The sequence below is a fragment of the Mobula hypostoma genome, chromosome 18 (genome assembly GCF_963921235.1).
Source record: "Mobula hypostoma chromosome 18, sMobHyp1.1, whole genome shotgun sequence".
In the NCBI taxonomy this organism is placed as follows: Eukaryota; Metazoa; Chordata; class Chondrichthyes; order Myliobatiformes; family Myliobatidae; genus Mobula; species Mobula hypostoma.
Window position 1 is genome coordinate 6,300,098 of NC_086114.1, and position 22,590 is coordinate 6,322,687.

Genomic DNA, 22,590 nt, shown 5'->3' on the forward strand with positions numbered 1-22,590 from the left:
AAGTGAGACACATAATTTGCAAGTGATGTGATTTGTTCTTAACCTGTTAAACAGTAGCTATAGTTTTGTAATAAGCTTTTACCATTAAATGATCCACAGAATAGACAGTACGTCCTCTTCCTGCATTTTTCAGATATTTTCTTTTTTAGGCCACGTTTCTGAAGGTAGGTTAAGCCAGGCTTTTTTAAAGCATCCAGAAATGTTTTCCTTTCTTCTTGTGACAGCATGATGCGAGAACATATTTTGCAGATCATCTGTGGAGAAGCACACGAGGGCAGAGGGCACCCATGAACACTGTAACTAAAATCACTTGCAATAATTACTGCCTCAACACTTGTAGGTCATCATGATACAAACCTGTACAGTACCAACACCAGACTCTTACTAAAGAAACCAAATTACTTGGCTGAATATAAGACCATAAGACAAAGGAGCAGAAGTAGGCCATTCGGCCCATCGAGTCTGCTCCGCCATTTTATCATGAGCTGATCCATTTTATTCTATTTAGTCCCACTGCCCCGCCTTCTCACCATAACCTTTGATGCCCTGGCTACTCAGATACCTATCAATCTCTGCCTTAAATACACCCAATCACTTGGCCTCCACTGCTGCCCGTGGCAACAAATTCCATAGATTCACCACCCTCTGACTAAAAAATTTTTTTCGCATTTCTGTTCTGAAAGGGGGGCCCTTCAATCCTGAAGTCATGCCCTCTCGTACTAGACTCCCCCATCATGGGAAACAACTTTGCCACATCCACTCTGTCCATGCTTTTTAACATTCGAAATGTTTCTATGAGGTCTCCCTTCATTCTTCTAAACTCCAAGGAATACAGTCCAAGAGCGGACAAACGTTCCTCATATGTTAACCCTCTCATTCCCAGAATCATTCTAGTGAATCTTCTCTGTACCCTCTCCAATGTCAGCACATCCTTTCTTAAATAAGGAGACCAAAACTGCCCACAGTACTCCAAGTGAGGTCTCACCAGCGCCTTATAGAGCCTCAACATCACATCCCTGCTCCTATACTCTATTCCTCTAGAAATGAATGCCAACATTGCATTCGCCTTCTTCACTACCGACTCAACCTGGAGGTTAACTTTAAGGGAATCCTGTACGAGGACTCCCAAGTCCTGTTGCATCTCAGAACTTTGAATTCTTTCCCCATTTAAATAATAGTCTGCCCGTTTATTTTTTCTGCCAAAGTGCATAACCATACACTTTCCAACATTGTACTTCATTTGCCACTTCTCTACCCATTCTTCCAATCTATCCAAGTCTCTCTGCAGACTCTCCGTTTCCTCAGCACTACCGGCCCCTCCACCTATCTTCGTATCGTCAGCAAACTTAGCCACAAAGCCCTCTATTCCATAATCCAAATCGTTGATGTACAATGTAAAAAGAAGCGGCCCCAACACTGATCCCTGTGGAACACCACTGGTAACCGGCAGCCAACCAGAATAGGATCCTTTATTCCCACTCTCTGTTTCCTGCCAATCAGCCAACGCTCTATCCACGTATGTAACTTTCCTGTAATTCCATGGGCTCTTATCTTGTTAAGCAGCCTCATGTGTGGCACCTTGTCAAAGGCCTTCTGAAAATCCAAATATACAACATCCACTGCATCTCCCTTGTCTGGCCTACTGGTAATTTCCTCAAAAAATTGTAATAGGTTTGTCAGGCAGGATTTTCCTTTAAGGAATCCATGCTGAGTTCTGCCTATCTTGTCATATGCTTCCAGGTACTCTGTAACCTCATCCTTGACAATCGACTCCAACAACTTCCCAACCACCGACATCAAGCTAACAGGTCTATAATTTCTTTTTTGCTTCCTTGCCCCCTTCTTAATTAGCGGAGTGACATTTGCAATCTTCCAGTCCTCCGGAACCATGCCAGAATCTATCGACTTTTGAAAGATCATCGCTAATGCCTCCGCAATCTACACAGCTACTTCCTTCAGAACACGAGGGTGCATTCCATCTGGTCCAGGAGATTTATCGACCTTTAGCTTATTCAGCTTCCTGAGTACTTTCTCTGTCGTAATTGTGACTGCGCACACTTCTCTTCCCTGCCACCCTTGAGTGTCCGGTATCCTGCTGTCTTCCTCAGTGAAGACTGATGCAAAATACTTGTTCAGTTCCTCTGCCATCTCCTCATCTCCCATTACAATTTCTCCAGTATCATTTTCTATCGGTCCTATATCTACTCTCACCTGTCTTTTACTCTTTATATACTTGAAAAAGCTTTTAGTATCCTCTTCGATATTATTTGCTAGTTTCCTTTCATAGTTAATCTTTTCTCTCTTAATGACCTTCTTGGTTTCCTTTTGTAAGGTTTTAAAGACTTCCCAATCCTCTGACTTCCCACTAATTTTTGCTTCCTTGTATGCCCTCTCCTTAGCTTTAACTTTGGCTTTGACTTCTCTTGTCAACCACGGTTGCATCCTTTTTCCACTTGAAAATTTCTTCTTTTTTGGAATATACCTGTCTTGCACATTCCTCATTTCTCGCATAAACTCCAGCCACTGCTGCTCTGCCGTCTTTCCCACCAGTGTCTCTTTCCAGTCAACTTTGGCCAGTTCCTCTTTCATGCCACTGTAGTTTCCTTTACTCCACTGAAACACCGACACATCAGATTTCGACTTCTCTTTTTCTAATTTCACAGTGAACTCAATCATGTTATGATCACTGCCTCCTAAGGGTTCCTTCACCTCAATCTCTCCAATCACCTCCGGTTCATTACACAATACCCAATCCAGTACAGCCGATCCCCTAGTGGGCTCAACAACAAGCTGTTCTATATCGACCAGATGCCATGAAACTCCAGCTCATTACAAACAAATGCCAGCATTCCAAGCGCTGTTGCAGTTTAAAATGGAGGATTATGGGCTGTGCAGGAGTGAAGGGCTAGGTGGAGTAGGTTTATGTAGGTTAGCACAACATCGTGGGCTGAAGAACCTGTACTTTATCTAAAATGCAACACGAGGTCTGCAAGTATCAAGAGAAAAGCCCTAGATAGCGCAATCCTTTGTTGGATTGAGATATACCATTATTGTTTTTCTTGTAACTTTATCTTTCCTGTGAACTCTGCCAAGGGCAGCCCCAAACCTGACTGCGAAAGGAGGGTTGTACATAGGGCTAGCAACCCCATCCTGTGAAAAAAAAGTGCTACAGAAATGCCAACAGAAACTCCCAAAAACTTCATCCCTGAGACAGGAATTTAGAAAATGGGCTACACCTGGAGACAATTTGAAAGACTAGCCCAGGACAGCTGCTGCCAGAGGCCTGTGCTCTAGTAGGGGTGATGGGCTTAAGAAGATGATCTTTCCTATGCTTGTTTGTATTTGAACTGAATTAACTTTATTTCTTACATCCTTCACATACATGAGGAGCAAAAATCTTTACATTACGTTTCCGTCTAAATGTGCAATGTGCAATCATAGTAACTTATAATAAACAGAAGTCAATGTAATATAGAGTACAATGAAATCAGTCTGATAGCCTGGTGGAAGAAGCTGTCCCTGGAACCTGTTGGTCCTGGCCTTTATGCTGCGGTACCGCTTCCCGGATGGTAGCAGCTGGAATAAATTGTGGTTGGGATGACCTGGGTCCCCAGTGATCCCATGGGCCCTTTTTATACACCTGTCCATGTAAATGTCCTAAATTATATTTGTATATTATCACCTATGTACTTATGATTGTTCAGCAAATTTTCTAGTAATTGCAGTATTTTTCTGGAAACCTTGCAGTTTCAGTGGTGTCATATTACAGGTGCCCCCCCCCCCCATTTTCCGAACGTTTGCTTTACGACACCTTACTGTTACAAAAGACCTAGTTACCTATTTTCACTAACAGAAGGTGTTTTCACTGTTACGAAAAAAGGCAGCGCGCGCCCGAACAGCCAAGCTCCTCCCCCGGAACTGCATTCTAGCCGGCATTACTTAAACACGTGCTTTATCTTGATTTATTTCCTGCATCCGTTAGCAAGATGAGTTCTAAGGTATCGGAAAAGCCTATAAGAGCTCGTAAGGGTGTTACACTTAGCCTAAAATTAGACATAATTAAGTGTTCTGATCCTGGTGAACGAAGGAAGGACATTGTCTGCACGTTGAATTTGCTTGCATCCACCATTCACACTATTTATACACAGAGGGCAAGAATTTTGAAAGCTGCCGATGTTACTGTTGGTTCTGCTCGTAGGAAAGTGGTCTCTCTTAGTCGGCATCCAATAATGGATAAAATGGAAAGTCTATTGCTTGAGTGGATTGATGGGTGTACAAAGCGTGTTGTTCTGTTAAGTTTTCTTGTACTTAAAGAGAAATCAGTCAGTCTTTTTAATAAGCTGAAACAGAAAGCACTGGACAATGGTGATGAAAGTGTTGAGAAAGTGGAATTTAAAGGTAGTCATGGGTGGTTTCTGAGGCGAGGGCAGCTTCATAGTTTAAGCAGTGGTCCCCAACCTCTGGCCCATGGACTGATACATTGCCGCGAAGAATGCAGTGGTAGTCGGAACGCACTCAGCACATCTTTAAGAAAAAAGCCGAAATAAACAAGCTAATTAATTAGGTGCCGTCCAGCACGTAAATGTCGGCCCAGATCAGAAGCGATTACCGATTGCATCAGGTGGTTATTCTGTGTTTAACTGTGACGATATGGCAATTTATTGGAGTCTTCCCGATTCCGATAAGTGAAACTACACTGTACATACATTATTTCTACTTTATATAGGCTGTGTAGTTTTATGTGTTATTTGGTATGATTTGGCAGCTTCATAGCTTAAAGGTTACTGGAGAGAGTGTTTCTGCCGAGAGCGCTTCTGCGAGATTTTCGCTGCGTGAGACAATGCTGCAGAAAAGCATTTCTACTTTATATAGGCTGTGTATTTATCATACCATTCCTGTTTTTACTATATGTTACTGTTATTTTAGGTTTTATGTGTTATTTGGCATGATTTTGCAGGTTATTTTTCGGGTCTGGGAACACCCAAAATTTTTTCCCATATTAATAAATGGTAATTGCTTATTTACTTTACGACATTCCGGCTTACGAATCGTTTCATAGCAACGCTCTACCTTCGGATAGCGGGGGAAACCTGTACTTGAATCTAGCTGTCTTATTTGTTAACTGTTATTAATGGAATTTATGTTACCAGTAGTCTTGTATGAAAAGACCACAATACTTTTAGTCTTTCTCTTTCCCTTGTCTCTCGCCAGGCTTCTTCACTATTGTAATACTTGATAAAATGACCATGAGCAACGAGTTTCTCCCTCATTCTCTGCATTGCAAACACATTAGGATGCAACACTTTCCTCATAAGACATGCTCTCTAATCCAGATAGCATCCCAGTAAATCTTCTCTTCACCCTCTCTAAAGCTTCCACATCCTTCCTGAGGTAACCAGAACCAAACACAATATTCCAAGTGTGGTCCAACCAGGGTTTTAAAGAGCTGCAACATCACCTCTCAGCTCTTCAACTCAATCCCCTGACTAATGAAGGCCAACATACCACATGCATTCTTAATAATGTTATCAACTTTTTCAGAAACTCTGAGGGAATCTATGGACATGAACCCCAAGATCCCTCTGTTCCTTCACACTGCTAAGAATCCTGTATTCTGCCTTGAAATTCACCTCAGAGTGATCACTTCACATGTCTCAGACCAATTCTGCATCCTGTCAATGTTCTGTTGTTACCCACTACACGGTCTACACTACCAACCTTTATGTATCTGTAAACTAGACCAGGGGTCCCCAACCTTTTTTGCACCGCGGACCGGTCTAATATTGACAATATTCTTGTGGACCGGCCGACTTGGGTGGGGGAGGGGTGTTCAAGTAGGGTTAAACTCACCTCAACATGTCTTTTACAGTTAGAGTTGCCAACTTACTCACTCCCAAATAAGGGACAAAAGTAGCAGTCAAATCCCGGGACACTTTACCTCTCAAATCGGTTTTGCCTTCATCTTCCCGACTACACTGTACATACATTATTTCTACTTTATATAGGCTGTGTATTTATCATTATCATTCCTGCTTTTACTATATGTTAGTGTTATTTATTTTAGGTTTTATGTGTTATTTGGTATGATTTCGTAGGTTATTTTTTGGGTCTGGGAACGCTCAAAAATTTTTCCCACATAAATTAATGGTAATTGCTTCTTCGCTTCACCCCATTTCAACACGAAAAGTTTCATAGGAACGCTCTACCTTAGCGGGGGAAATACAGGACAAGAGCGGTCCCGTATGGGACAAACCAATTTAGCCCATATACGGGAAGTCCCGGCAAATACAGGACAGTTGGCAACCCTATGTTCAAGTTCAACAGTGCGTGACAGGGAATGAGGAAAGGTGCAGCTGACTCATATCGTTTCCTCACAGCCCCGTAGCACATGGTGGTTGGGGACCGCTGAACTAGACCATATGATATCTCTGAAATTCCAGAGAATTAACTGGGTGATAGTATCATTATTATGTATTTGACACCATCTCACTTCTATCAAGCTTCTCAAGATAGATTCTTCACCTGGTTTAGTTTGATGCACATTTACAATGTTCGTCAACTTTACAGAAAAAGGTCAAAACTCACAGAGCTGCTGCCCATGATCAGACCTAAACATAATCTCTAGGAAATGAAATGGCCACATTTAACGCAATCACCTACAAACCCTGAGAAACTCCTGAACAACCATTAGATGTTCCAAATAGTTTAACCATGAAGCACATGGGCCTCTGCACGAACACACTAAGACAATGAACCTTCAAAAAAAATTATTTAGAGAAACAGCATGGTAACAGGCCCTTCTGGTCCAAAGAGCACGTGCCACCCTATTACACCTACGGGACTACTACTAACCTGTATGCCTTTGGAAACTGGGAAGAAATTGGAGCACCTGGAAGAAACCCAAGTGGTAATGGGAGAACATTACAAACTCCTTACAGACAGGAGCTACATTCTAATAATGCTGTACCAATATGCTGCTGTGTTGCTCTGACAATTATAGCAAAGAATGACTGATCAATAAGGACAGTGCATTGGTGATTATTTGCAGTATTAGTATTTCTCATAGCTGGATGCTATTTCAGCTCACCTGTAATATTCCAATAATGGCCTTAAAATAACCAACATGGAAACAAGGCAGCTCCAAGTCAATATAACCATAGTGTCCAATGCAGTCAGCCAAATTCTTCCCACACGTTTCACATGGACGGTCTTTCTCACTTGTTCCCTATTGATGTATAAGAATTACAATTTTCAGAACAATTAATAACTGTTCATGCACAGAACATGTTTAAGATCAATTATATCAGGAAATTCACTAAGGAAAATGCAAATTCTTCCTGGACACACAAAACACTTAAAAAAAAAATATATTGTGTGTGTGCGAGAGAGATGTGTTGTATATAATTTAAAGAAGCATGAATTCCAGTTTTGGAGTCAATACTAGACCCCGCCCCCCCAAGTCTGTGAATCTTGGAGAGTCAAAGTACGTGGAGAAAAAATGAGGTACAAAGGTAAACTAGCCAAGAATATAAAGGAGGATAGTAAAAGCTTCTCTAGGTATTCTTCAGTTGAAACAAGCAGCTGAGAAGAAGAGTGAAAGAAATCGGGTAGAAAAAGTCGTTTTTTTTTAAAACACTGCTCGGGGAGAAGGGTCTGCACTGCGCAGGCGTATGACGTAGCGCGCCGAGGTTTAAAAGCAGACCTCCATATACAGCAGCCATCGTCGGAGTGGACTGAGTCAGAGTGGGATGGCTTTGGCTCAAACAGGCTTCGGCGAGAACAGGTAGAGGTCAGGGTAGGTTCTGGTAAGTTTTTTGTTCAGATTGTTTAGTGCAGTGAGAATGCCAGGCAGGATGTTGGAATGCTCCTCTTGCAGGATGTGGGAAGTCAGGGAGCCCTCTGGTGTCCCTGACAACGACACCTGCAAGAAGTGCATCCAGCTGCAGCTCCTGACAAACCGCGTTAGGAAACTGGAGCAGGAGCTGGATGACCTGCGAATCATTCGAGAGAATGAGGAGATTATAGACAGTAGCTACAGGGAGGTAGTTACGCCAAAGGAGCAAAGGACAGGAAATTGGGTTACTGTCAGGCAAGGGAAGAGGAAAGGGCAGGCAGAGCAGGGTTCCCCTGTGGCCATTCCCCTCAACAACAAGTATACCGCATTGGATACTGTTGGAGGGGATGACTTACCTGGGACAAGCTGCAGTAGCCGGATCTCTGGCACTGAGTCTGGCTCTGCAGTGCAGAAGGGAGGGTGGAAAAAGAGGAGAGCAGTAGTGAGGTTCTGTGGTTGTGACAGAGAATCCAGGATGGTTTGTTGCCTCCCGGGTGCCAGGATCAAGGATGTCTCTGATCGCTTGCATGACATTCTGAAGTGGGAGGGTGACCAGCCAGATGTCGTGGTGCACATCGGTACCAATGACATAGCAAGGAAGAGTGAGGAGGTCCTGGAGAGTGAGTATAGAGAGCTTGGTAGGAAGTTGAAAAGCAGGACCTCAAGGGTGGTAATCTCAGGATTGCTACCTGTGCTAGGTGCCAGTGAGGGTAGGAATAGGATGCTCTGGAGGATGAACAAGTGGCTGAGGAACTGGTGTAGGGGGCAGGGTTTCAGATTTCAGGATCATTGGGACCTCTTCTGGGGCAGTTGGGACCTGTACAAGAGAGACGGGTTACACTTGAACTACAGGGGGACCAATATCCTTTCAGGGAGGTTTGTTAGTGCTATTGGGGAGGCTTTAAACTAGATTTGCAGGGGGATGGGAACCAGAGTGCTAGAGCTGACAGTGTGGCTGGGGTGAAAATAAATGTTGAAAGTTCAAGCAAATTCGCTGATAGTAAGGTTGTGAGTGGTGGTAAAAATCTTCTGAGGTGTATATATTTCAATGCTAGGAGTATTGCGGGGAAGGCGGATGAGTTGAGGGCGTGGATTGACACGTGGAATTATGACGTAATAGCAATTAGTGAAACTTGGCTACAGGAGGGGCAGGACTGGCAGCTTAATATTCCAGGGTTCCGATGTTTCAGATGTGATCGAGGCAGAGGAATGAAAGGTGGGGGAGTAGCATTGCTTGTTAGGGAAAATATTACAGCAGTGCTCAGGCAGGACAGATTAGAGGGCTTGTCTACTGAGTCCTTATGGGTGGAGCTGAGAAACAGGAAAGGTATGGCCACATTAGTGGGATTGTATTATAGACCACCCAATAGTCAACGAGACTTGGAAGAGCAAATCTGCAGAGAGATAGCAGGCAACTGCAGGAAACATAAAGTTGTGGTGGTAGGGGACTTTAATTTTCCATACATTGATTGGGACTCCCAAACTGTTAGGGGTCTAGATGGTTTAGAGTTTGTAAAATGTGTTCAGGAAAGTTTTCTAAATCAATATATAGAGGGACCAACTAGAGGGGATGCAATATTGGATCTCCTGTTAGGAAACGAGTTAGGACAAGTGACGGAAGTCTGTGTAGGGGAGCACTTTGGTTCCAGTGATCATAACACCATTAGTTTCAATTTGATCATGGACAAGGATAGATCTGGTCCTAGGGTTGAGGTTCTGAACTGGAAGAAGGCCAAATTTGAAGAAATGAGAAAGGATCTAAAAAGCGTGGATTGGGACAGGTTGTTCTGTGACAAAGATGTGATTGGTAGGTGGGAAGCCTTCAAAGGGGAAATATTGAGAGTGCAGAGTTTGTATGTTCCTGTCAGGATTAAAGGCAAATTTAATAGGAATAAGGAACCTTGGTTCTCAAGGGATATTGCAACTCTGAAAAAGAAGAAGAGGGAGTTGTATGAAATGTATAGGAAACAGGGAGTAAATCAGGTGCTTGAGGAGTATAAGAAGTGCAAGAAAATACTTAAGAAAGTAATCAGGAGGGCTGAAAGAAGACATGAGGTTGCCTTGGCAGTCAAAGTGAAGGATAATCCAAAGAGCTTTTACAGGTATATTAAGAGCAAAAGGATTGTAAGGGATAAAATTGGTCCCCTTGAAGATCATAGTGGTCGGCTATGTGCGGAACCAAAGGAAATGGGGGAGATCTTAAATAGGTTTTTTGCGTCTGTATTTACTAAGGAAACTGGCATGAGGTCTATGGAATTGAGGGAATCAAGCAATGAGATCATGGAAACTGTACAGATTGTAAAGGAGGAGGTGCTTGCTGTCTTGAGGAAAATTAAAGTGGATAAATCCCTGGGACCTGACGGAGTGTTCCCTCGGACCTTGAAGGAGACTAGTGTTGAAATTGCGGGGGCCCTGGCAGAAATATTTAAAATGTCGCTGTCTACGGGTGAGGTGCCAGAGGATTGGAGAGTGGCTCATGTTGTTCCGTTGTTTAAAAAAGGATCGAAAAGTAATCCGGGAAATCATAGGCCGGTGAGTTTAACGTCGGTAGTGGGTAAGTTATTGGAGGGAGTACTAAGAGACAGAATCTACAAGCATTTGGATAGACGGGGACTTATTAGGGAGAGTCAACATGGCTTTGTGCATGGTAGGTCATGTATGACCAATCTACTGGAGTTTTTCGAGGAGGTTACCAGGAAAGTGGATGAAGGGAAGGCAGTGGATATTGTCTACATGGATTTTCAGAAAGGCCTTTGACAAGGTCCCGCATGGGAGGTTAGTTAGGAAATTTCAGTCACTAGGTATACATGGAGAGGTGGTAAATTGGATTAGGCATTGGCTCAATGGAAGAAGCCAAAGAGTGGTGGTAGAGAATTGCTTCTCTGAGTGGAGGCTTGTGACGAGTGGAGGCTTGTGACTAGTGGTGTGCCACAGGGATCAGTGCTGGGTCCATTGTTATTTGTCATCTATATCAATGATCTGGATGATAAGTTGGTAAATTGAATCAGCAAATTTGCTGATGATACAAAGATTGGAGGTGTAGCAGACAGTGAGGAAGGTTTTCAGAGCCCGCAGAGGGACTTGGACCAGCTGGAAAAATGGGCTGAAAAATGGCAGATGGAATTTAATACAGACAAGTGTGAGGTATTACACGTTGGAAGGACAAACCAAGGTAGAACATACAGGGTTAATGGTAAGGCACTGAGGAGTGCAGTAGAACAGAGGGATCTGGGAATACAGATACAAAATTCCCTAAAAGTGGCGTCACAAGTAGATAGGGTCGTAAAGAGAGCTTTTGGTACATTGGCCTTTATTAATCAAAGTATTGAGTATAAGAGCTGGAATGTTATGATGAGGTTGTATAAGGCATTGGTGAGGCCGAATCTGGAGTATTCTGTTCAGTTTTGGTCACCAAATTACAGGAAGGATAATAAGGTTGAAAGAGTGCAGAGAAGGTTTACAAGGATGTTGCCAGGACTTGAGAAACTCAGTTACAGAGAAAGGTTGAATAGGTTAGGACTTTATTTCCTGGAGCATAGAAGAATGAGGGGAGATTTGATAGAGGTATATAAAATTATGATGGGTATAGATAGAGTTGAATGCAAGCAGGCTTTTTCCACTGAGGAAAGGAGAGAAAAAAACCAGAGGACATGGGTTAAGGGTGAGGGGGGAAAAGTTTAAAGGGAACATTAGGGGGGGGCTTCTTCACACAGAGAGTGGTGGGAGTATGGAATGAGCTGCCAGATGAGGTGGTAAATGTGGGTTCTTTTTTAACATTTAAGAATAAATTGGACAGATACATGGATGGGAGGTGTATGGAGGGATATGGTCCGCGTGCAGGTCAGTGGGACTAGGCAGAAAATGGTTCAGCACAGCCAGGAAGGGCCAAAAGGCCTGTTTCTGTGCTGTAGTTTCTATGGTATGTGAAAAGGAAAAAAATTGGGCCCTTGAAGACAGAAGCGGGTGAATTTATTATGGGGAACAAGGAAACGGCAGATGAGCTGAACAGGTACTTTGAATCTGTCTTCACTAGGGAAGACACTAACAATCTCCCAAATATAATAGTGGCCAAAGGACCTAGGGTAATGGATGAATTGAAAGAAACTTATATTAGGCAGGAGATGGTGTTGGATAGGCTGTTGGGTCCGAAGGCTGATAAGTCCCTGGGACCTGATGGTCTGCATCCCAGGGTACTTAAGGAGGTGGCTTTAGAAATTGTGGATGCATTGGTAATCATTTTCCAATGTTCTATAGATTCAGGATCAGTTCCTGTGGATTGGAGGGAAGCTAATGTCGTCCTTCTTCAAGAAGGGAGGAAGATAGAAAACAGGAAATTATATACCGGTTAGCCTGACATCGGTGGTGGGAAAGATGCAGGAGTCAATTATAAAAGATGAAATTACGACACATCTGGATAGTAGTAACAGGATTGGTCCGAGTCAGCATGGATTTACGAAGGGGAAATCGAGCTTGACTAATCTTCTGGAGTTTTTTGAGGATGTAACTATGAAAATGGACAAGGGAGAGCCAGTGGATGTAGTGTACCTGGACTTTCAGAAAGCCTTTGATAAGGTCCCACATAGGAGATTAGTGGGCAAAATTAGGGCACATGGTATTGGGGGCAGAGTACTGACATGGATTGAAAATTGGCTGGCTGACAGAAAACAAAGAGTAGCGATTAACAGGTCCCTTTTGGAATGGCAGGCGGTGACCAGTGGGGTACCGCAGGGTTCAGTGCTGGGACCACAGCTGTTTACAATATATATAATTTAGATGAGGGAATTAAAAGTAACATTAGCAAATTTGTCGATAACACAAAGCTGGTGGCAGTGTGAAATGTGAGGAGGATGTTATGAGAATGCAGGGTGACTTGGACAGGCTGGGTGAGTGGGCAGATGCATGGCAGATGCAGTTTAATGTGGATAAATGTGAGGTTATCCACTTTTGTGGCAAGAACAGGAAGGCAGATTATTATCTAAATGGAGTCAAGTTAGAAAAAGGGGAAGCACAATGAGATCTAGGTGTTCTTGTACATCAGTCACTGAAAGCAAGCATGCAAGTACAGCAGGCAGTGAAGAAAGCTAATGGCATGCTGGCCTTCATAACAAGGGGAATTGAGTATAGGAGCAAAGAGGTCCTTCTGCAGCTGTACAGGGCCCTGGTGAGACCACACCTGGAGTACTGTGTGCAGTTTTGGTCTCCAAATTTGAGGAAGGACATTCTTGCTATTGAGGGAGTGTGACTGGGATGGTGGGACTGTTGTATGTCGAAAGATTGGAGCGACTGGGTTTGTATACTCTGGAATTTAGAAGGCTGACAGGGGATCTTATTGAAACATATAAGATTATTAAGGAATTGGACACGCTGGAGGCAGGAAGCATGTTCCCACTGATGGGTGAGTCCAGAACCAGAGGCCACAGTTTAAGAATTAGGGGTAGGCCATTTAGAATGGATTTGAGGAAAAACTTTTTCACCCAGAGAGTGGTGGATATATGGAATGCTCTGCCCCAGAAGGCTGTGGAGGCCAAGTCTCTGGATGCTTTCAAGAAAGAGATGGATACAGCTCTTAAAAGATAGCGGAATCAAAGGTTATGGGGATAAGGCAGGAACTGGATACTGATTGTGGTTGATCAGCCATGATCACAGTGAATGGCGGCACTGGCTCAAAGGGCCGAATGGCCTACTCCTGCACCTATTGTCTATTATTGTCCATTGTTTGAGTCCACTGAAGGCTGGAGGTCGAAGACAGCCTCTCTTCTTATTGTAGGAGTGTGTATGTGTGTATCAGTGTGCGTTAAGTAAGAAGAAATGGGGCTTGTTTCGCTGTTATGTTCTGCCGAGGATGGTGGGCATGTTATGTTGGCACTGGAATGTGTAACGACACTTACAGGCTTCCCTCAAAGTTCGAAGTAAATATATTATCGAAGTACATATATGTCACCATATACAATCCTGAGATTCATTTTCTTGCAATTATACCCAGTAAATCCAAGAACCTTAATAGAATCAATGAAAGACTGCACCCACCAGGACAGATAACAACCAACTGCAAATACAAAAGAAAACAGAAGAAATTATATATAAATAAGCAACAAATATTGAGAACATAAGATGAGGAGTCCTTGAAATTAAGTCCATAGGTTGTGGGAACAGTTCAGTGATGGGGCAAGTGAAGTTATCGCCACTGGTTCAAGAGTCTGACAGTTGAGGACTAATGACTATTCCTGAACCTGTTGGTGAGAGTCGAGGCTTCCTGATGGCAGCAGTGAGAAAAGAAAATGACCTAAATGGCAGGGGTCTCTAATGGATGCAGCTTTCCAGATGTGCTTGTGCGTTACCTGTGATGGATTAGGCTGCATCCACTACTTTTGTAGGAATTTCTATTCAAGGGCGTTGGTGTTTCTATACGAAGCTGTGATGCAGTCAATCTCCTCTCCCCGAAACATTTATAGAAGTTTGTCAAAGTGTTAGAAGTCATGCTGAATTTTTGCAAACTTCTATGGAATTAGAGATGCTGCCATGCTTTCTTTGTAATTGCACTTTATGTGGTGGGTCCAGGAGAGGTACTCTGAAATATCACTGAGGAATGTAAAGTTGCTGACCCTCTCCACCTCTGATTCCTGCAATGAGGAATTGCTCGTGGACCTGTGGTTTCCTCCTCCTGAAGTCAATAAGTCAGTAACAAGTTGTTGTTGTGTTACCACTCAGCCAGATTTTCAATCTCCCTTCTATATGCTGATTCGTCACCACCTTTGATTTGGTCCACAATAGTGGCGTCATCAGCAAACTTAAATATGGCATTGGAGCTGTGCTTAGCCCCGCAGTCATAAGTGTAAAGCAAGTAGAGCAGGGGTATAAGCTCACAGCCCTGTGGTGCCCTGTGCTGATGGGAGATTGTTCCTCAAGCAGAGACCTTGGCAACAACCAATGACTCACTTTCCAGGACTCTACAACTCATGGTCTCAGTATTATTTCTTACTTATGTACTTTTACTTTTGTATTTGCACATCTGTCTCCTTTTGCACATTGGTTGTTTGTCTTTGCGTAGTTTTTCATTGACTACTGTATTTCTTTGTTCTACTGTGAATGTCTGTAAGAAAATGAATCTCAGGTTAGTATTTGGTGAGATATACATACTTTGTACTTGTTAGTCTATCTTATTGCCATGATACTAGAGTGAAGAGATCCCATGCTTACCATGCGATGATCCAGCACACCGTGTGACAAAGGGGTGTGACTGTTATCCTGACTGTACAGATTCTTACTGACCACCTGAATGTGCGCCTGCTGCCGCATCTCTTTTGCTGATTTCATTCCAAAGCAGATGTGGCTTCTATGTGAGGAAACAAATCAGGGGCAGTTATATAAATTTCACAGAGAAAACTATATATAAACTCCTTACAGACAGTGGCAGAATTGAACCTGTGTTGGAGGAGATGTAACAATATTACGCTAACACCTACACTACTGTGCCGAAGTTTTCCATACACACATTCCATTCCTGGCTCAAACCCTCTGGCTAATACTGTGAAGTGGGTGCGAGGGAAGAAAACGTGTCAAAGAGCCACACAGTGCGGACTCAAGGCCTCTACACCAAATCTGTTTTTCCACTTGCATTCAAACTGACTTCCATGCCATCCCTACCCACCAATTCATCTACACCACCAACAAATTTACAGGGCCAATAAGTTTACCAACCCACACACCTTTGGGATGAAAGCAGAGCACCAGGCAAAATCCACGATAAAGGAAGAAAGTACTAGCTACAGAGAAAGAGTGGGCCTCAGGAGCGGTGAGGCAGATACTGAACACCACGGTGCCGCTATGTCACCCCAAAACACTCATCAATATGCTGAATCTGCATATTCTCTGCGACTGTTCCAGTGTCAGTCCTCTTAAACCATAGTAGTAGTGCAATCACTCCAGCAGAGTATCACGTTCTCAAAAGGGGTTAGCTATTGGTGGGTCTTCAGGTGGCTACAGAGACTGATCCGGGATTCACCACAAGAAGGTAATGATTCTCGAAGAACCTTCTGAAGATGCCTCAAGTACTCCCCTTCAACACACACAAGATGCTGCAGGAACTCAGCAGACCAGGCAGCATCTATGGAAAAGAGTAAAGTTGACGTTTTGGGCTGAAACCCTTCCGCAGAACGTAAACAGCCTGCTGAGTTCCTCCAGGTAGAGGGGTGGGTGAGTGGGGTGTGTGCGTGTGCGTGTCTGTCTGTCTGTCTTGGATTTCCAGCATCTGCAGATTTTCTCTTGTTTGCACATGCTCCCCTTTCCCACTTCCATTATTGGCCCACTATCTGCAGCTTTCCCAAATCTCCCACACAATTCCTCCTGCAATTCCCCTCAGAATGATTACTCCTCTTGCTCTCTAGTTCTTATCAAGCACTCACGATATTAATCCCCACATCATTTGCCCATATACACCCATCATTTTAACCAGGTTAACCCCACACACAGAAACCATCCCACCCTCAGTAACTCCGCTCACCCTTCCCAGTGACTCCCCCTGTATAGTCCCTCCACCGCATAACCCCACATTAAGCCACTTCATCACCAACTCCCTATACTGACCCCATATTAACCCCCAAACACCACCCACAGATTAACCCCTCAAACACCTGCCCCCCACATTAACACCCAGCAATTCCCCACATTAATACCCCAACACCATCCCCTGCACATGAACCCCCTCCTCCACACCCAGCTCCACGTGTACCCCATCACCACCACCCCTCCCCACCCGCTGTTCCGTCGCTCCGACCCCAAGCTCACATTTTCTTCGCCACATCCGTCTCCCGGAACTGTTCCTTCACCATGGTGACGACGGCCGAACGAATGCCCGGTCGCCCCGAACACCCCCCTCACCCACCGCCAACAGCCCAGCTCACGGCCTGGCTCCGCCCTCCGGCCCTAGCGCCGCCCGCAGGCGCCGGCTCGCACTCCCACCCTCCCTCGGCAGCGCCACCCGCAGGCGGCACCTCGTATTCCTACCCTCCCACAACAGCGCCACCAGCACTGCCACTCTCTCCCGACCGCTCCGCCGCCTTGCACTGCCGCCCTCCCGCTACAGCGGCACCGCCCGCGCCCGGCGTTCACTGCAAGTCCTTGCAGTGTGTTGGACGAATGCAAAGGGCTGTAGGATCTCAGCAACTATCGGGGAAAGGGACAGGGAACTTCTGAACTACCACGCGTCCTCTCGCCTTTTCAAGTGTAAATGTATGCTTAATGGGAAAAAATACTCAATAACTGATCTCCCAATAACCGTCTATTCTTTACGTAACATGGGCCAACCTACAGAAGTAGAAAAAGTCAAGGTCTTGAAGAGAATTTTAAATGGTGGAAGGAAGACGATGTTATAGGAATAACTTTCGGAGGTACGATAGCTCATCCACTGAGCAGTTAATGCAAAATAGGCTTTACCTCAAAATCCTTTTTGTTTTGCCGTTTAATAAATGTCTACCACCGGAGGGACAGAAACACCACTTGAACACTGATCACCAGGAGGAGCTCAAACTTCTTCGGAAGGATCCAGACCCAAAACTCATTCCTACATCAGTGTACACCATATACCCTGCATTCTGTTTTACCACCTCTATATACCCGTGTACGGTATGGCCTCGAGAGCTTAGCGGTCAGCACCACGTTATTACAGCCAGAAATCAGAATTCAGAGTTCAATTCTGGTGTCCTCTGCAAGTCTGTAGTCCTCACTGCGGAATGTGTGCGTTTGCTCCGCATGCCCCGGTTCCCTCCCACAAAACAAAGCTGTGCTGGTCAGTAGGTTAATCGGTCGTTGTCAATTGTCCTGTGATTAGGTTAGGGTTAATTCAGGGTTGCTGCTCGGCAGACTGCTGTCTCTCTAAATAAATAGTCTGACTGGATGGCACACGAACAAAAGCTTTTCACTGTGTAATAATGAGATTTATTATTATTTGCATACATGTTGTTTTGCCGCAACGGTGTAGTGCAAAAAAAAAAGAGGAAGTGTTGATGGCTGAGGGGAAGAAGCTGTTCCTGAATGGTTGAGTGTAGGGTCTTCAGGCTCCTGTACCTCCTCTCTGACTGTAGGTAGTAATGAGAAGAGGGCATGCCCTCAGTGGTGAAGATGAAGTTGTGCCATGATAGAGTACCAGCCCCCTGCAGTGCTCTGCATTAGAGCCTGCACACCAAGTATGATGTAACTGGTCAGTATACGCAATGATAAATCACTATCAGAATAGCAAAACCTCTCTATCTCCTCAAGATATACTGCTTTGGTTTACTGATACTTCCCAGAATTAGGCCATTCGGTCCATTGAGTCTGCTCTGCCATTTCATTATGGCTGATCCATTTTCCTCTCAGACCCAATCTCCTGCCTTCTCCCCGTATCCCTTCATAGTCAGTCATACTTGATTGATCCCAGGGGAAATTGGTTTTTGTTACAGTTGCACCATAAATAATAAATAGTAATAGAACCATAAATAGTAATATGTAAATTATGCCAGGAAATAAGTCCAGGACCAGCCTATTGGCTCAGGGTGTCTGACTCTCCAAGGGAGGAGTTGTAAAGTTTGATGGCCACAGGCAGGAATGACTTCCTATGATGCTCTGACTAATCAGGAACCTATCAATCTCTACCTCAAATATACACAATTACTTTGCCTCGACAGCCACCTTTGGTAACGAATTCCACAGATAGTTGAACAATTGAATGAGACACAGCTGTAGATTAGTTGCATAGTATTTATCTTTATTCATTTACATTTCTGAGCATATTATATTTTGCCTTCTTCCATTCGCTCGTATTCCAGATGGTGGCCTTTGCCAGCAATCGGCTCTTTGGGACAGACGGTGTCTCACTGATAATTCAGAGACACCAACTCTCTATCTTCGTATGGTAGTCCTGAGGCCCCACTGAGGCCTGAGGGGGCACATGTGGATTCTTTGGTCAGTAAGGCTGAAGGCGTGAGAAGCAGATACTCAATACTCGCATTGGAAATGTCACCCTGGAGTTGTACACAGGATGAAAATTCCTGATTTCGGCCACCAAAAATGGCCTCGGGTATCACACTGCTGGTTTGAGTTAACAAATCCAGACATTCTGCTGGAAATCCAGAGTGACACACACAAAGTGCTGAAGGTCAGGCAGAATCTATACAGAGGAGTAAACAGTTGACATTTCAACATGAAGCCCTTCACTGGGACTGGGAAGGAAGGGGGAAGATGCCAGAATAAGAAGGTGGGGTGAGGACAAGGAGTGCAAGCTAGCAGGTGAGGGGAAAAGTGGGTGGGTAGGTGAGTGAGGAGGTGATGTCAGAAGCTGGGAGGTGATAGGTCGAAAAGGTGAAGGGTGAAGGAGTAATCTGATAGGAAGGGAGAGTGGACGATGGGAGAAAGGGAAGGAGGTAGGGAACCAGAGGGAGCGGGTGAGGGGTAAAGGGGGAGTCACAGTGGGAAATGGAAAAGAGAAAAGGGGAGGAGGAAGAAGTTACCGGAAGTTAGAAAAATCAGTTTAAGACTATTGAATGAACACAAAAGATTCTGCAGATGCTGGAAATCTTGAAGCTAGGCTTCTTCCACCACCCCACTTCCTTTCCAGTCCTGACGAAAGGTTTCAGACCAAAATGTTGACTGTTTATTTCCCCCAACGATGCTGCCTGAACTGCTGAGCTCCTCCAGCAGTTTGTGTGTTGTTCGAGTTACGAATAACAAGCCTTGTCAATGCACATTGACCTCTAATTAAGAGTGATAAGGTAACATTTTGCATTTGACATTTCCTAAGAACTGGACAAGGTGGCAAAAAGGTGAATGCCGGTTAATGTGGCACACAACATGCAAATTTACAAAAAAAATATAAAATACAAGTAACGCAAACTGTCCCAAGCCTTGAAGCAGTCAGTTGACTTCTGCTTAAGCCAGCCATCAGTTTTTGGACGATGAGAGAAAGAGGAGGAGGTAGAGAACCAGAGGGAGCAGGTGAGGGGTAAGGGGGAGTCACAGTGGGAAATGGAAACGGAAATGAAAGAAGGGGAGGAGGAAGAAATTGCCGTAAGTTAGAGGAAACCAAGAACCTCATCTACATTTCAACTCAGCCATGTAAGGGAGGGCATTGAAGGTGATGACTGTCTATGTAGTCAGAGGAAGTTCAAAAAGTGAAACACACTGGGGTGGGAGTTTGTCATTAGCAGTGTGTGGATTTTTTTGTGGATTCTATTGTCTCTGTTTTGTGGCTGTCCACAAGAAGGTGAACCTCAAGGTTGTCAATGGTCTACGTACTTTGATAATAAATGTACTTTGAAGTTTAAATGAGTGTGATCTTTTCCGAGATCAAATCAAACTGAAGAGTTCAACAGGAGAGGCAGAGGTTAGTAGAGGCGGGATGGGGGTAAAACCCTCAAAACCAACATTGCCCTTAGAAACACAATAGGACAAATCTCCACCCACCCCCCGATATCATCTCAAACTTCAGCTGAACAAATACATATTGAACATGCCGATACACAGGATTACATGTACAAGCTGATAGAAAAGGAAATTAAACAAAAGAAAGATGAGGAAACCCCTGCTCTATGACAGGTGGAAGCGGTTTTGGAAAACCACTGCTCAAATCTCCACCAGCTCCAACCCCGCTGTCCTTCCTCAGTCATTTGAGCCACAAAGCTGCAGCAACAACTTCTTGTAATCACCGGAGCAGTCATCCTGGCAACAGAAGAAACAAAGGAATGATTAGACAATAAGACACCTGGCCATTGCCTGTACCTACAGCTAGACCGAGCGGTGTCAGTTGTACTGTTGGGCTGCACTGGTGCAGTGGACACGGCACCTCACTGGCCGTTCAGAGGCCTGCAGAAACCATTCAGAGACTTGTAATGGGTGTAACCGTACATAATTCACAACCGCTGACCTTGGGTTGGGGTTCAATTTAAGAGGCTGGCCTGACGTGATGAGGTAATTACGTAACGTAGCTTTACTGCATTTCGTGTTCAGTTGTGTGGTGTTCAATAAATGATTTGCTTTGGGTTTTTGTTTCTAAACATAAAACGCCTCTGCTGTTTTATTTGTGAGAAGATGTTCAATTAATAATCTGGAGACCCAAGGGTACAGGTACGTTGTTCTCTGAAAGTGGGGACACAGGTCGGCAGGGTGGTGAAGAAAGCATCTGGCATCTCGGCTTTCATCAAATCAGGGCACTGAGTACAGGAGTTGTACTTAGTGTACTTGGAATGTGTTGATGCAAACAACATCTCACTGTACAGTTCAATGTATACATGGCAAACACAGCTCATTTTTGTTTTGCATATTTAAGTGTAGAAATATAATTACCGCTATAAATGAGTACAGCGACTTCCCATACATCCTCTTGAATTCAGCCCTTATGTCCAACATGTCAACTTCACAGCGTGACACCATAATGCGAACCAGGGTTCTGTCATCTGTACCCAGTCCCTAGAGAAGGGAGGGAGGGAAGAGTGACACCTCAACACGAGATTCAAGAACCTCCCTTTCCCCAGTACACTCTTTCCATCGGATCCTATACCTCCCGGTGCTCCAGTTTCCTCCCTCATTCCAAAGATATACAGGTTAAGGTTAGAAAGTTGTAGACATGCTATATTAGTGCCAGAAGCACGGCAACACCAGCAGGCTGCCCCCAGTACATGCCCGACTTGTGTCGGTTGTGGATGCAAACGACACATTTCACTGTAAGTTTCGATGTACTTGTGACAAATAAAGCTCATGTATTATCTTTTACTCTTAGGACTTCCCCACTGTTGCAAAGCACAGGAGAGTTCAGCTTCTGGTGTGTGACATGGAAGCAGCTGGCCGTTGTCCTGCCCTCCCGACACCCGTTTCTCAACCCCAGCAGTGAGAGTTGCTGAATGTTACCTTCATGGACCTGTAGAGCCTCTCAGCAAAAAACGCTGGCGTGTTTCTCAGGCACTTCACTGCAAAGTGAACATATTAGTCATCAGCGGGGTAGGACACACACACCCAATATAGTTTGCTAAGAGAATACAGTTAAAAACATTTTAACATACACCTCGTGGTCAGTGAGGGGAAATGCAGTCATCTTGGCTTCCCCTCTCTATTAGTTACTTGACCTAAAAAAGCGTAGGGGCAGCGCAGTAGTCTAGTGGTTAGCGGAACGCTTTACAGTGCCTGCTGTACGATCAATTCCTGCTGCTGTCTGTAAGGAGGTTCTAAGTTCTCCCTGCGACTGCGTGGATATCCTCCCACATTCCAAAGATGTACGGGTTAGGGTTAGTAAGTTGTGGGTGTGGTACGTTGGTGCTGGAAGTGTGGAGATACTCGCCGGCTGCCCCCAGCACGTCCTCAGACTGTGTTGGTCATTGATGCAAACCACACTTTGATGGTGTGTTTGGATGTATATAATCACATAAACAGCCAATAGATTACAGATGAAAACATTGTTGTTTTTGTGTGTGTTATAACAATATCCCTTTGTCAATAGATTACAGATGAAAATGTTATACCATACTCAACACACACTGTATAACATGCACAAACAGCCAATATCCCTTTGTCAATAGATTACAGATGAAAATGTTATACCATACTCAACAACACACACGGTATAACATGCACAAACAGCCAATATCCATTTGTCAATAGATGAAAACATTTGCTAGGACATGTAGAAAAGGCCACAGGGTTAGTCTGGGAGGGCTTGGAGAACTACTGAAGGATTCAGCATTAGTTGGGGGCCTCATTACATTAATGAGGTCAGGGAGTCATTGTCCAAGGCA

General features: G+C 44.3%; 2 protein-coding genes across 4 annotated transcripts in view; both read right to left on the reverse strand.

The window, feature by feature from the left end:
• Positions 1 to 16,747, reverse strand: part of polr3a (polymerase (RNA) III (DNA directed) polypeptide A) — a 95,718-nt gene extending 78,971 nt beyond the window's left edge. For both annotated transcript variants that reach the window (XM_063070386.1, XM_063070385.1), the window contains exons 1-4: positions 16,619 to 16,747; positions 15,032 to 15,167; positions 7,088 to 7,225; positions 83 to 254 (exon numbers count right to left, since the gene is read on the reverse strand). In XM_063070386.1, coding sequence (XP_062926456.1) covers positions 83 to 254; positions 7,088 to 7,225; positions 15,032 to 15,167; positions 16,619 to 16,662 — 490 coding nt within the window. In that variant the 5' untranslated portion in view covers positions 16,663 to 16,747. The remainder of the gene's footprint in view (positions 1 to 82; positions 255 to 7,087; positions 7,226 to 15,031; positions 15,168 to 16,618) is intronic.
• A 1,808-nt stretch (positions 16,748 to 18,555) lies between these two features.
• Positions 18,556 to 22,590, reverse strand: part of LOC134358307 (annexin A4-like) — a 103,414-nt gene continuing 99,379 nt past the window's right edge. For both annotated transcript variants that reach the window (XM_063070389.1, XM_063070390.1), the window contains 3 exons: positions 21,710 to 21,768; positions 21,149 to 21,271; positions 18,556 to 20,524 (listed from right to left, as the gene is read on the reverse strand). In XM_063070389.1, the coding sequence (XP_062926459.1) occupies positions 20,465 to 20,524; positions 21,149 to 21,271; positions 21,710 to 21,768 (242 nt within the window). In that variant the 3' untranslated portion in view covers positions 18,556 to 20,464. The remainder of the gene's footprint in view (positions 20,525 to 21,148; positions 21,272 to 21,709; positions 21,769 to 22,590) is intronic.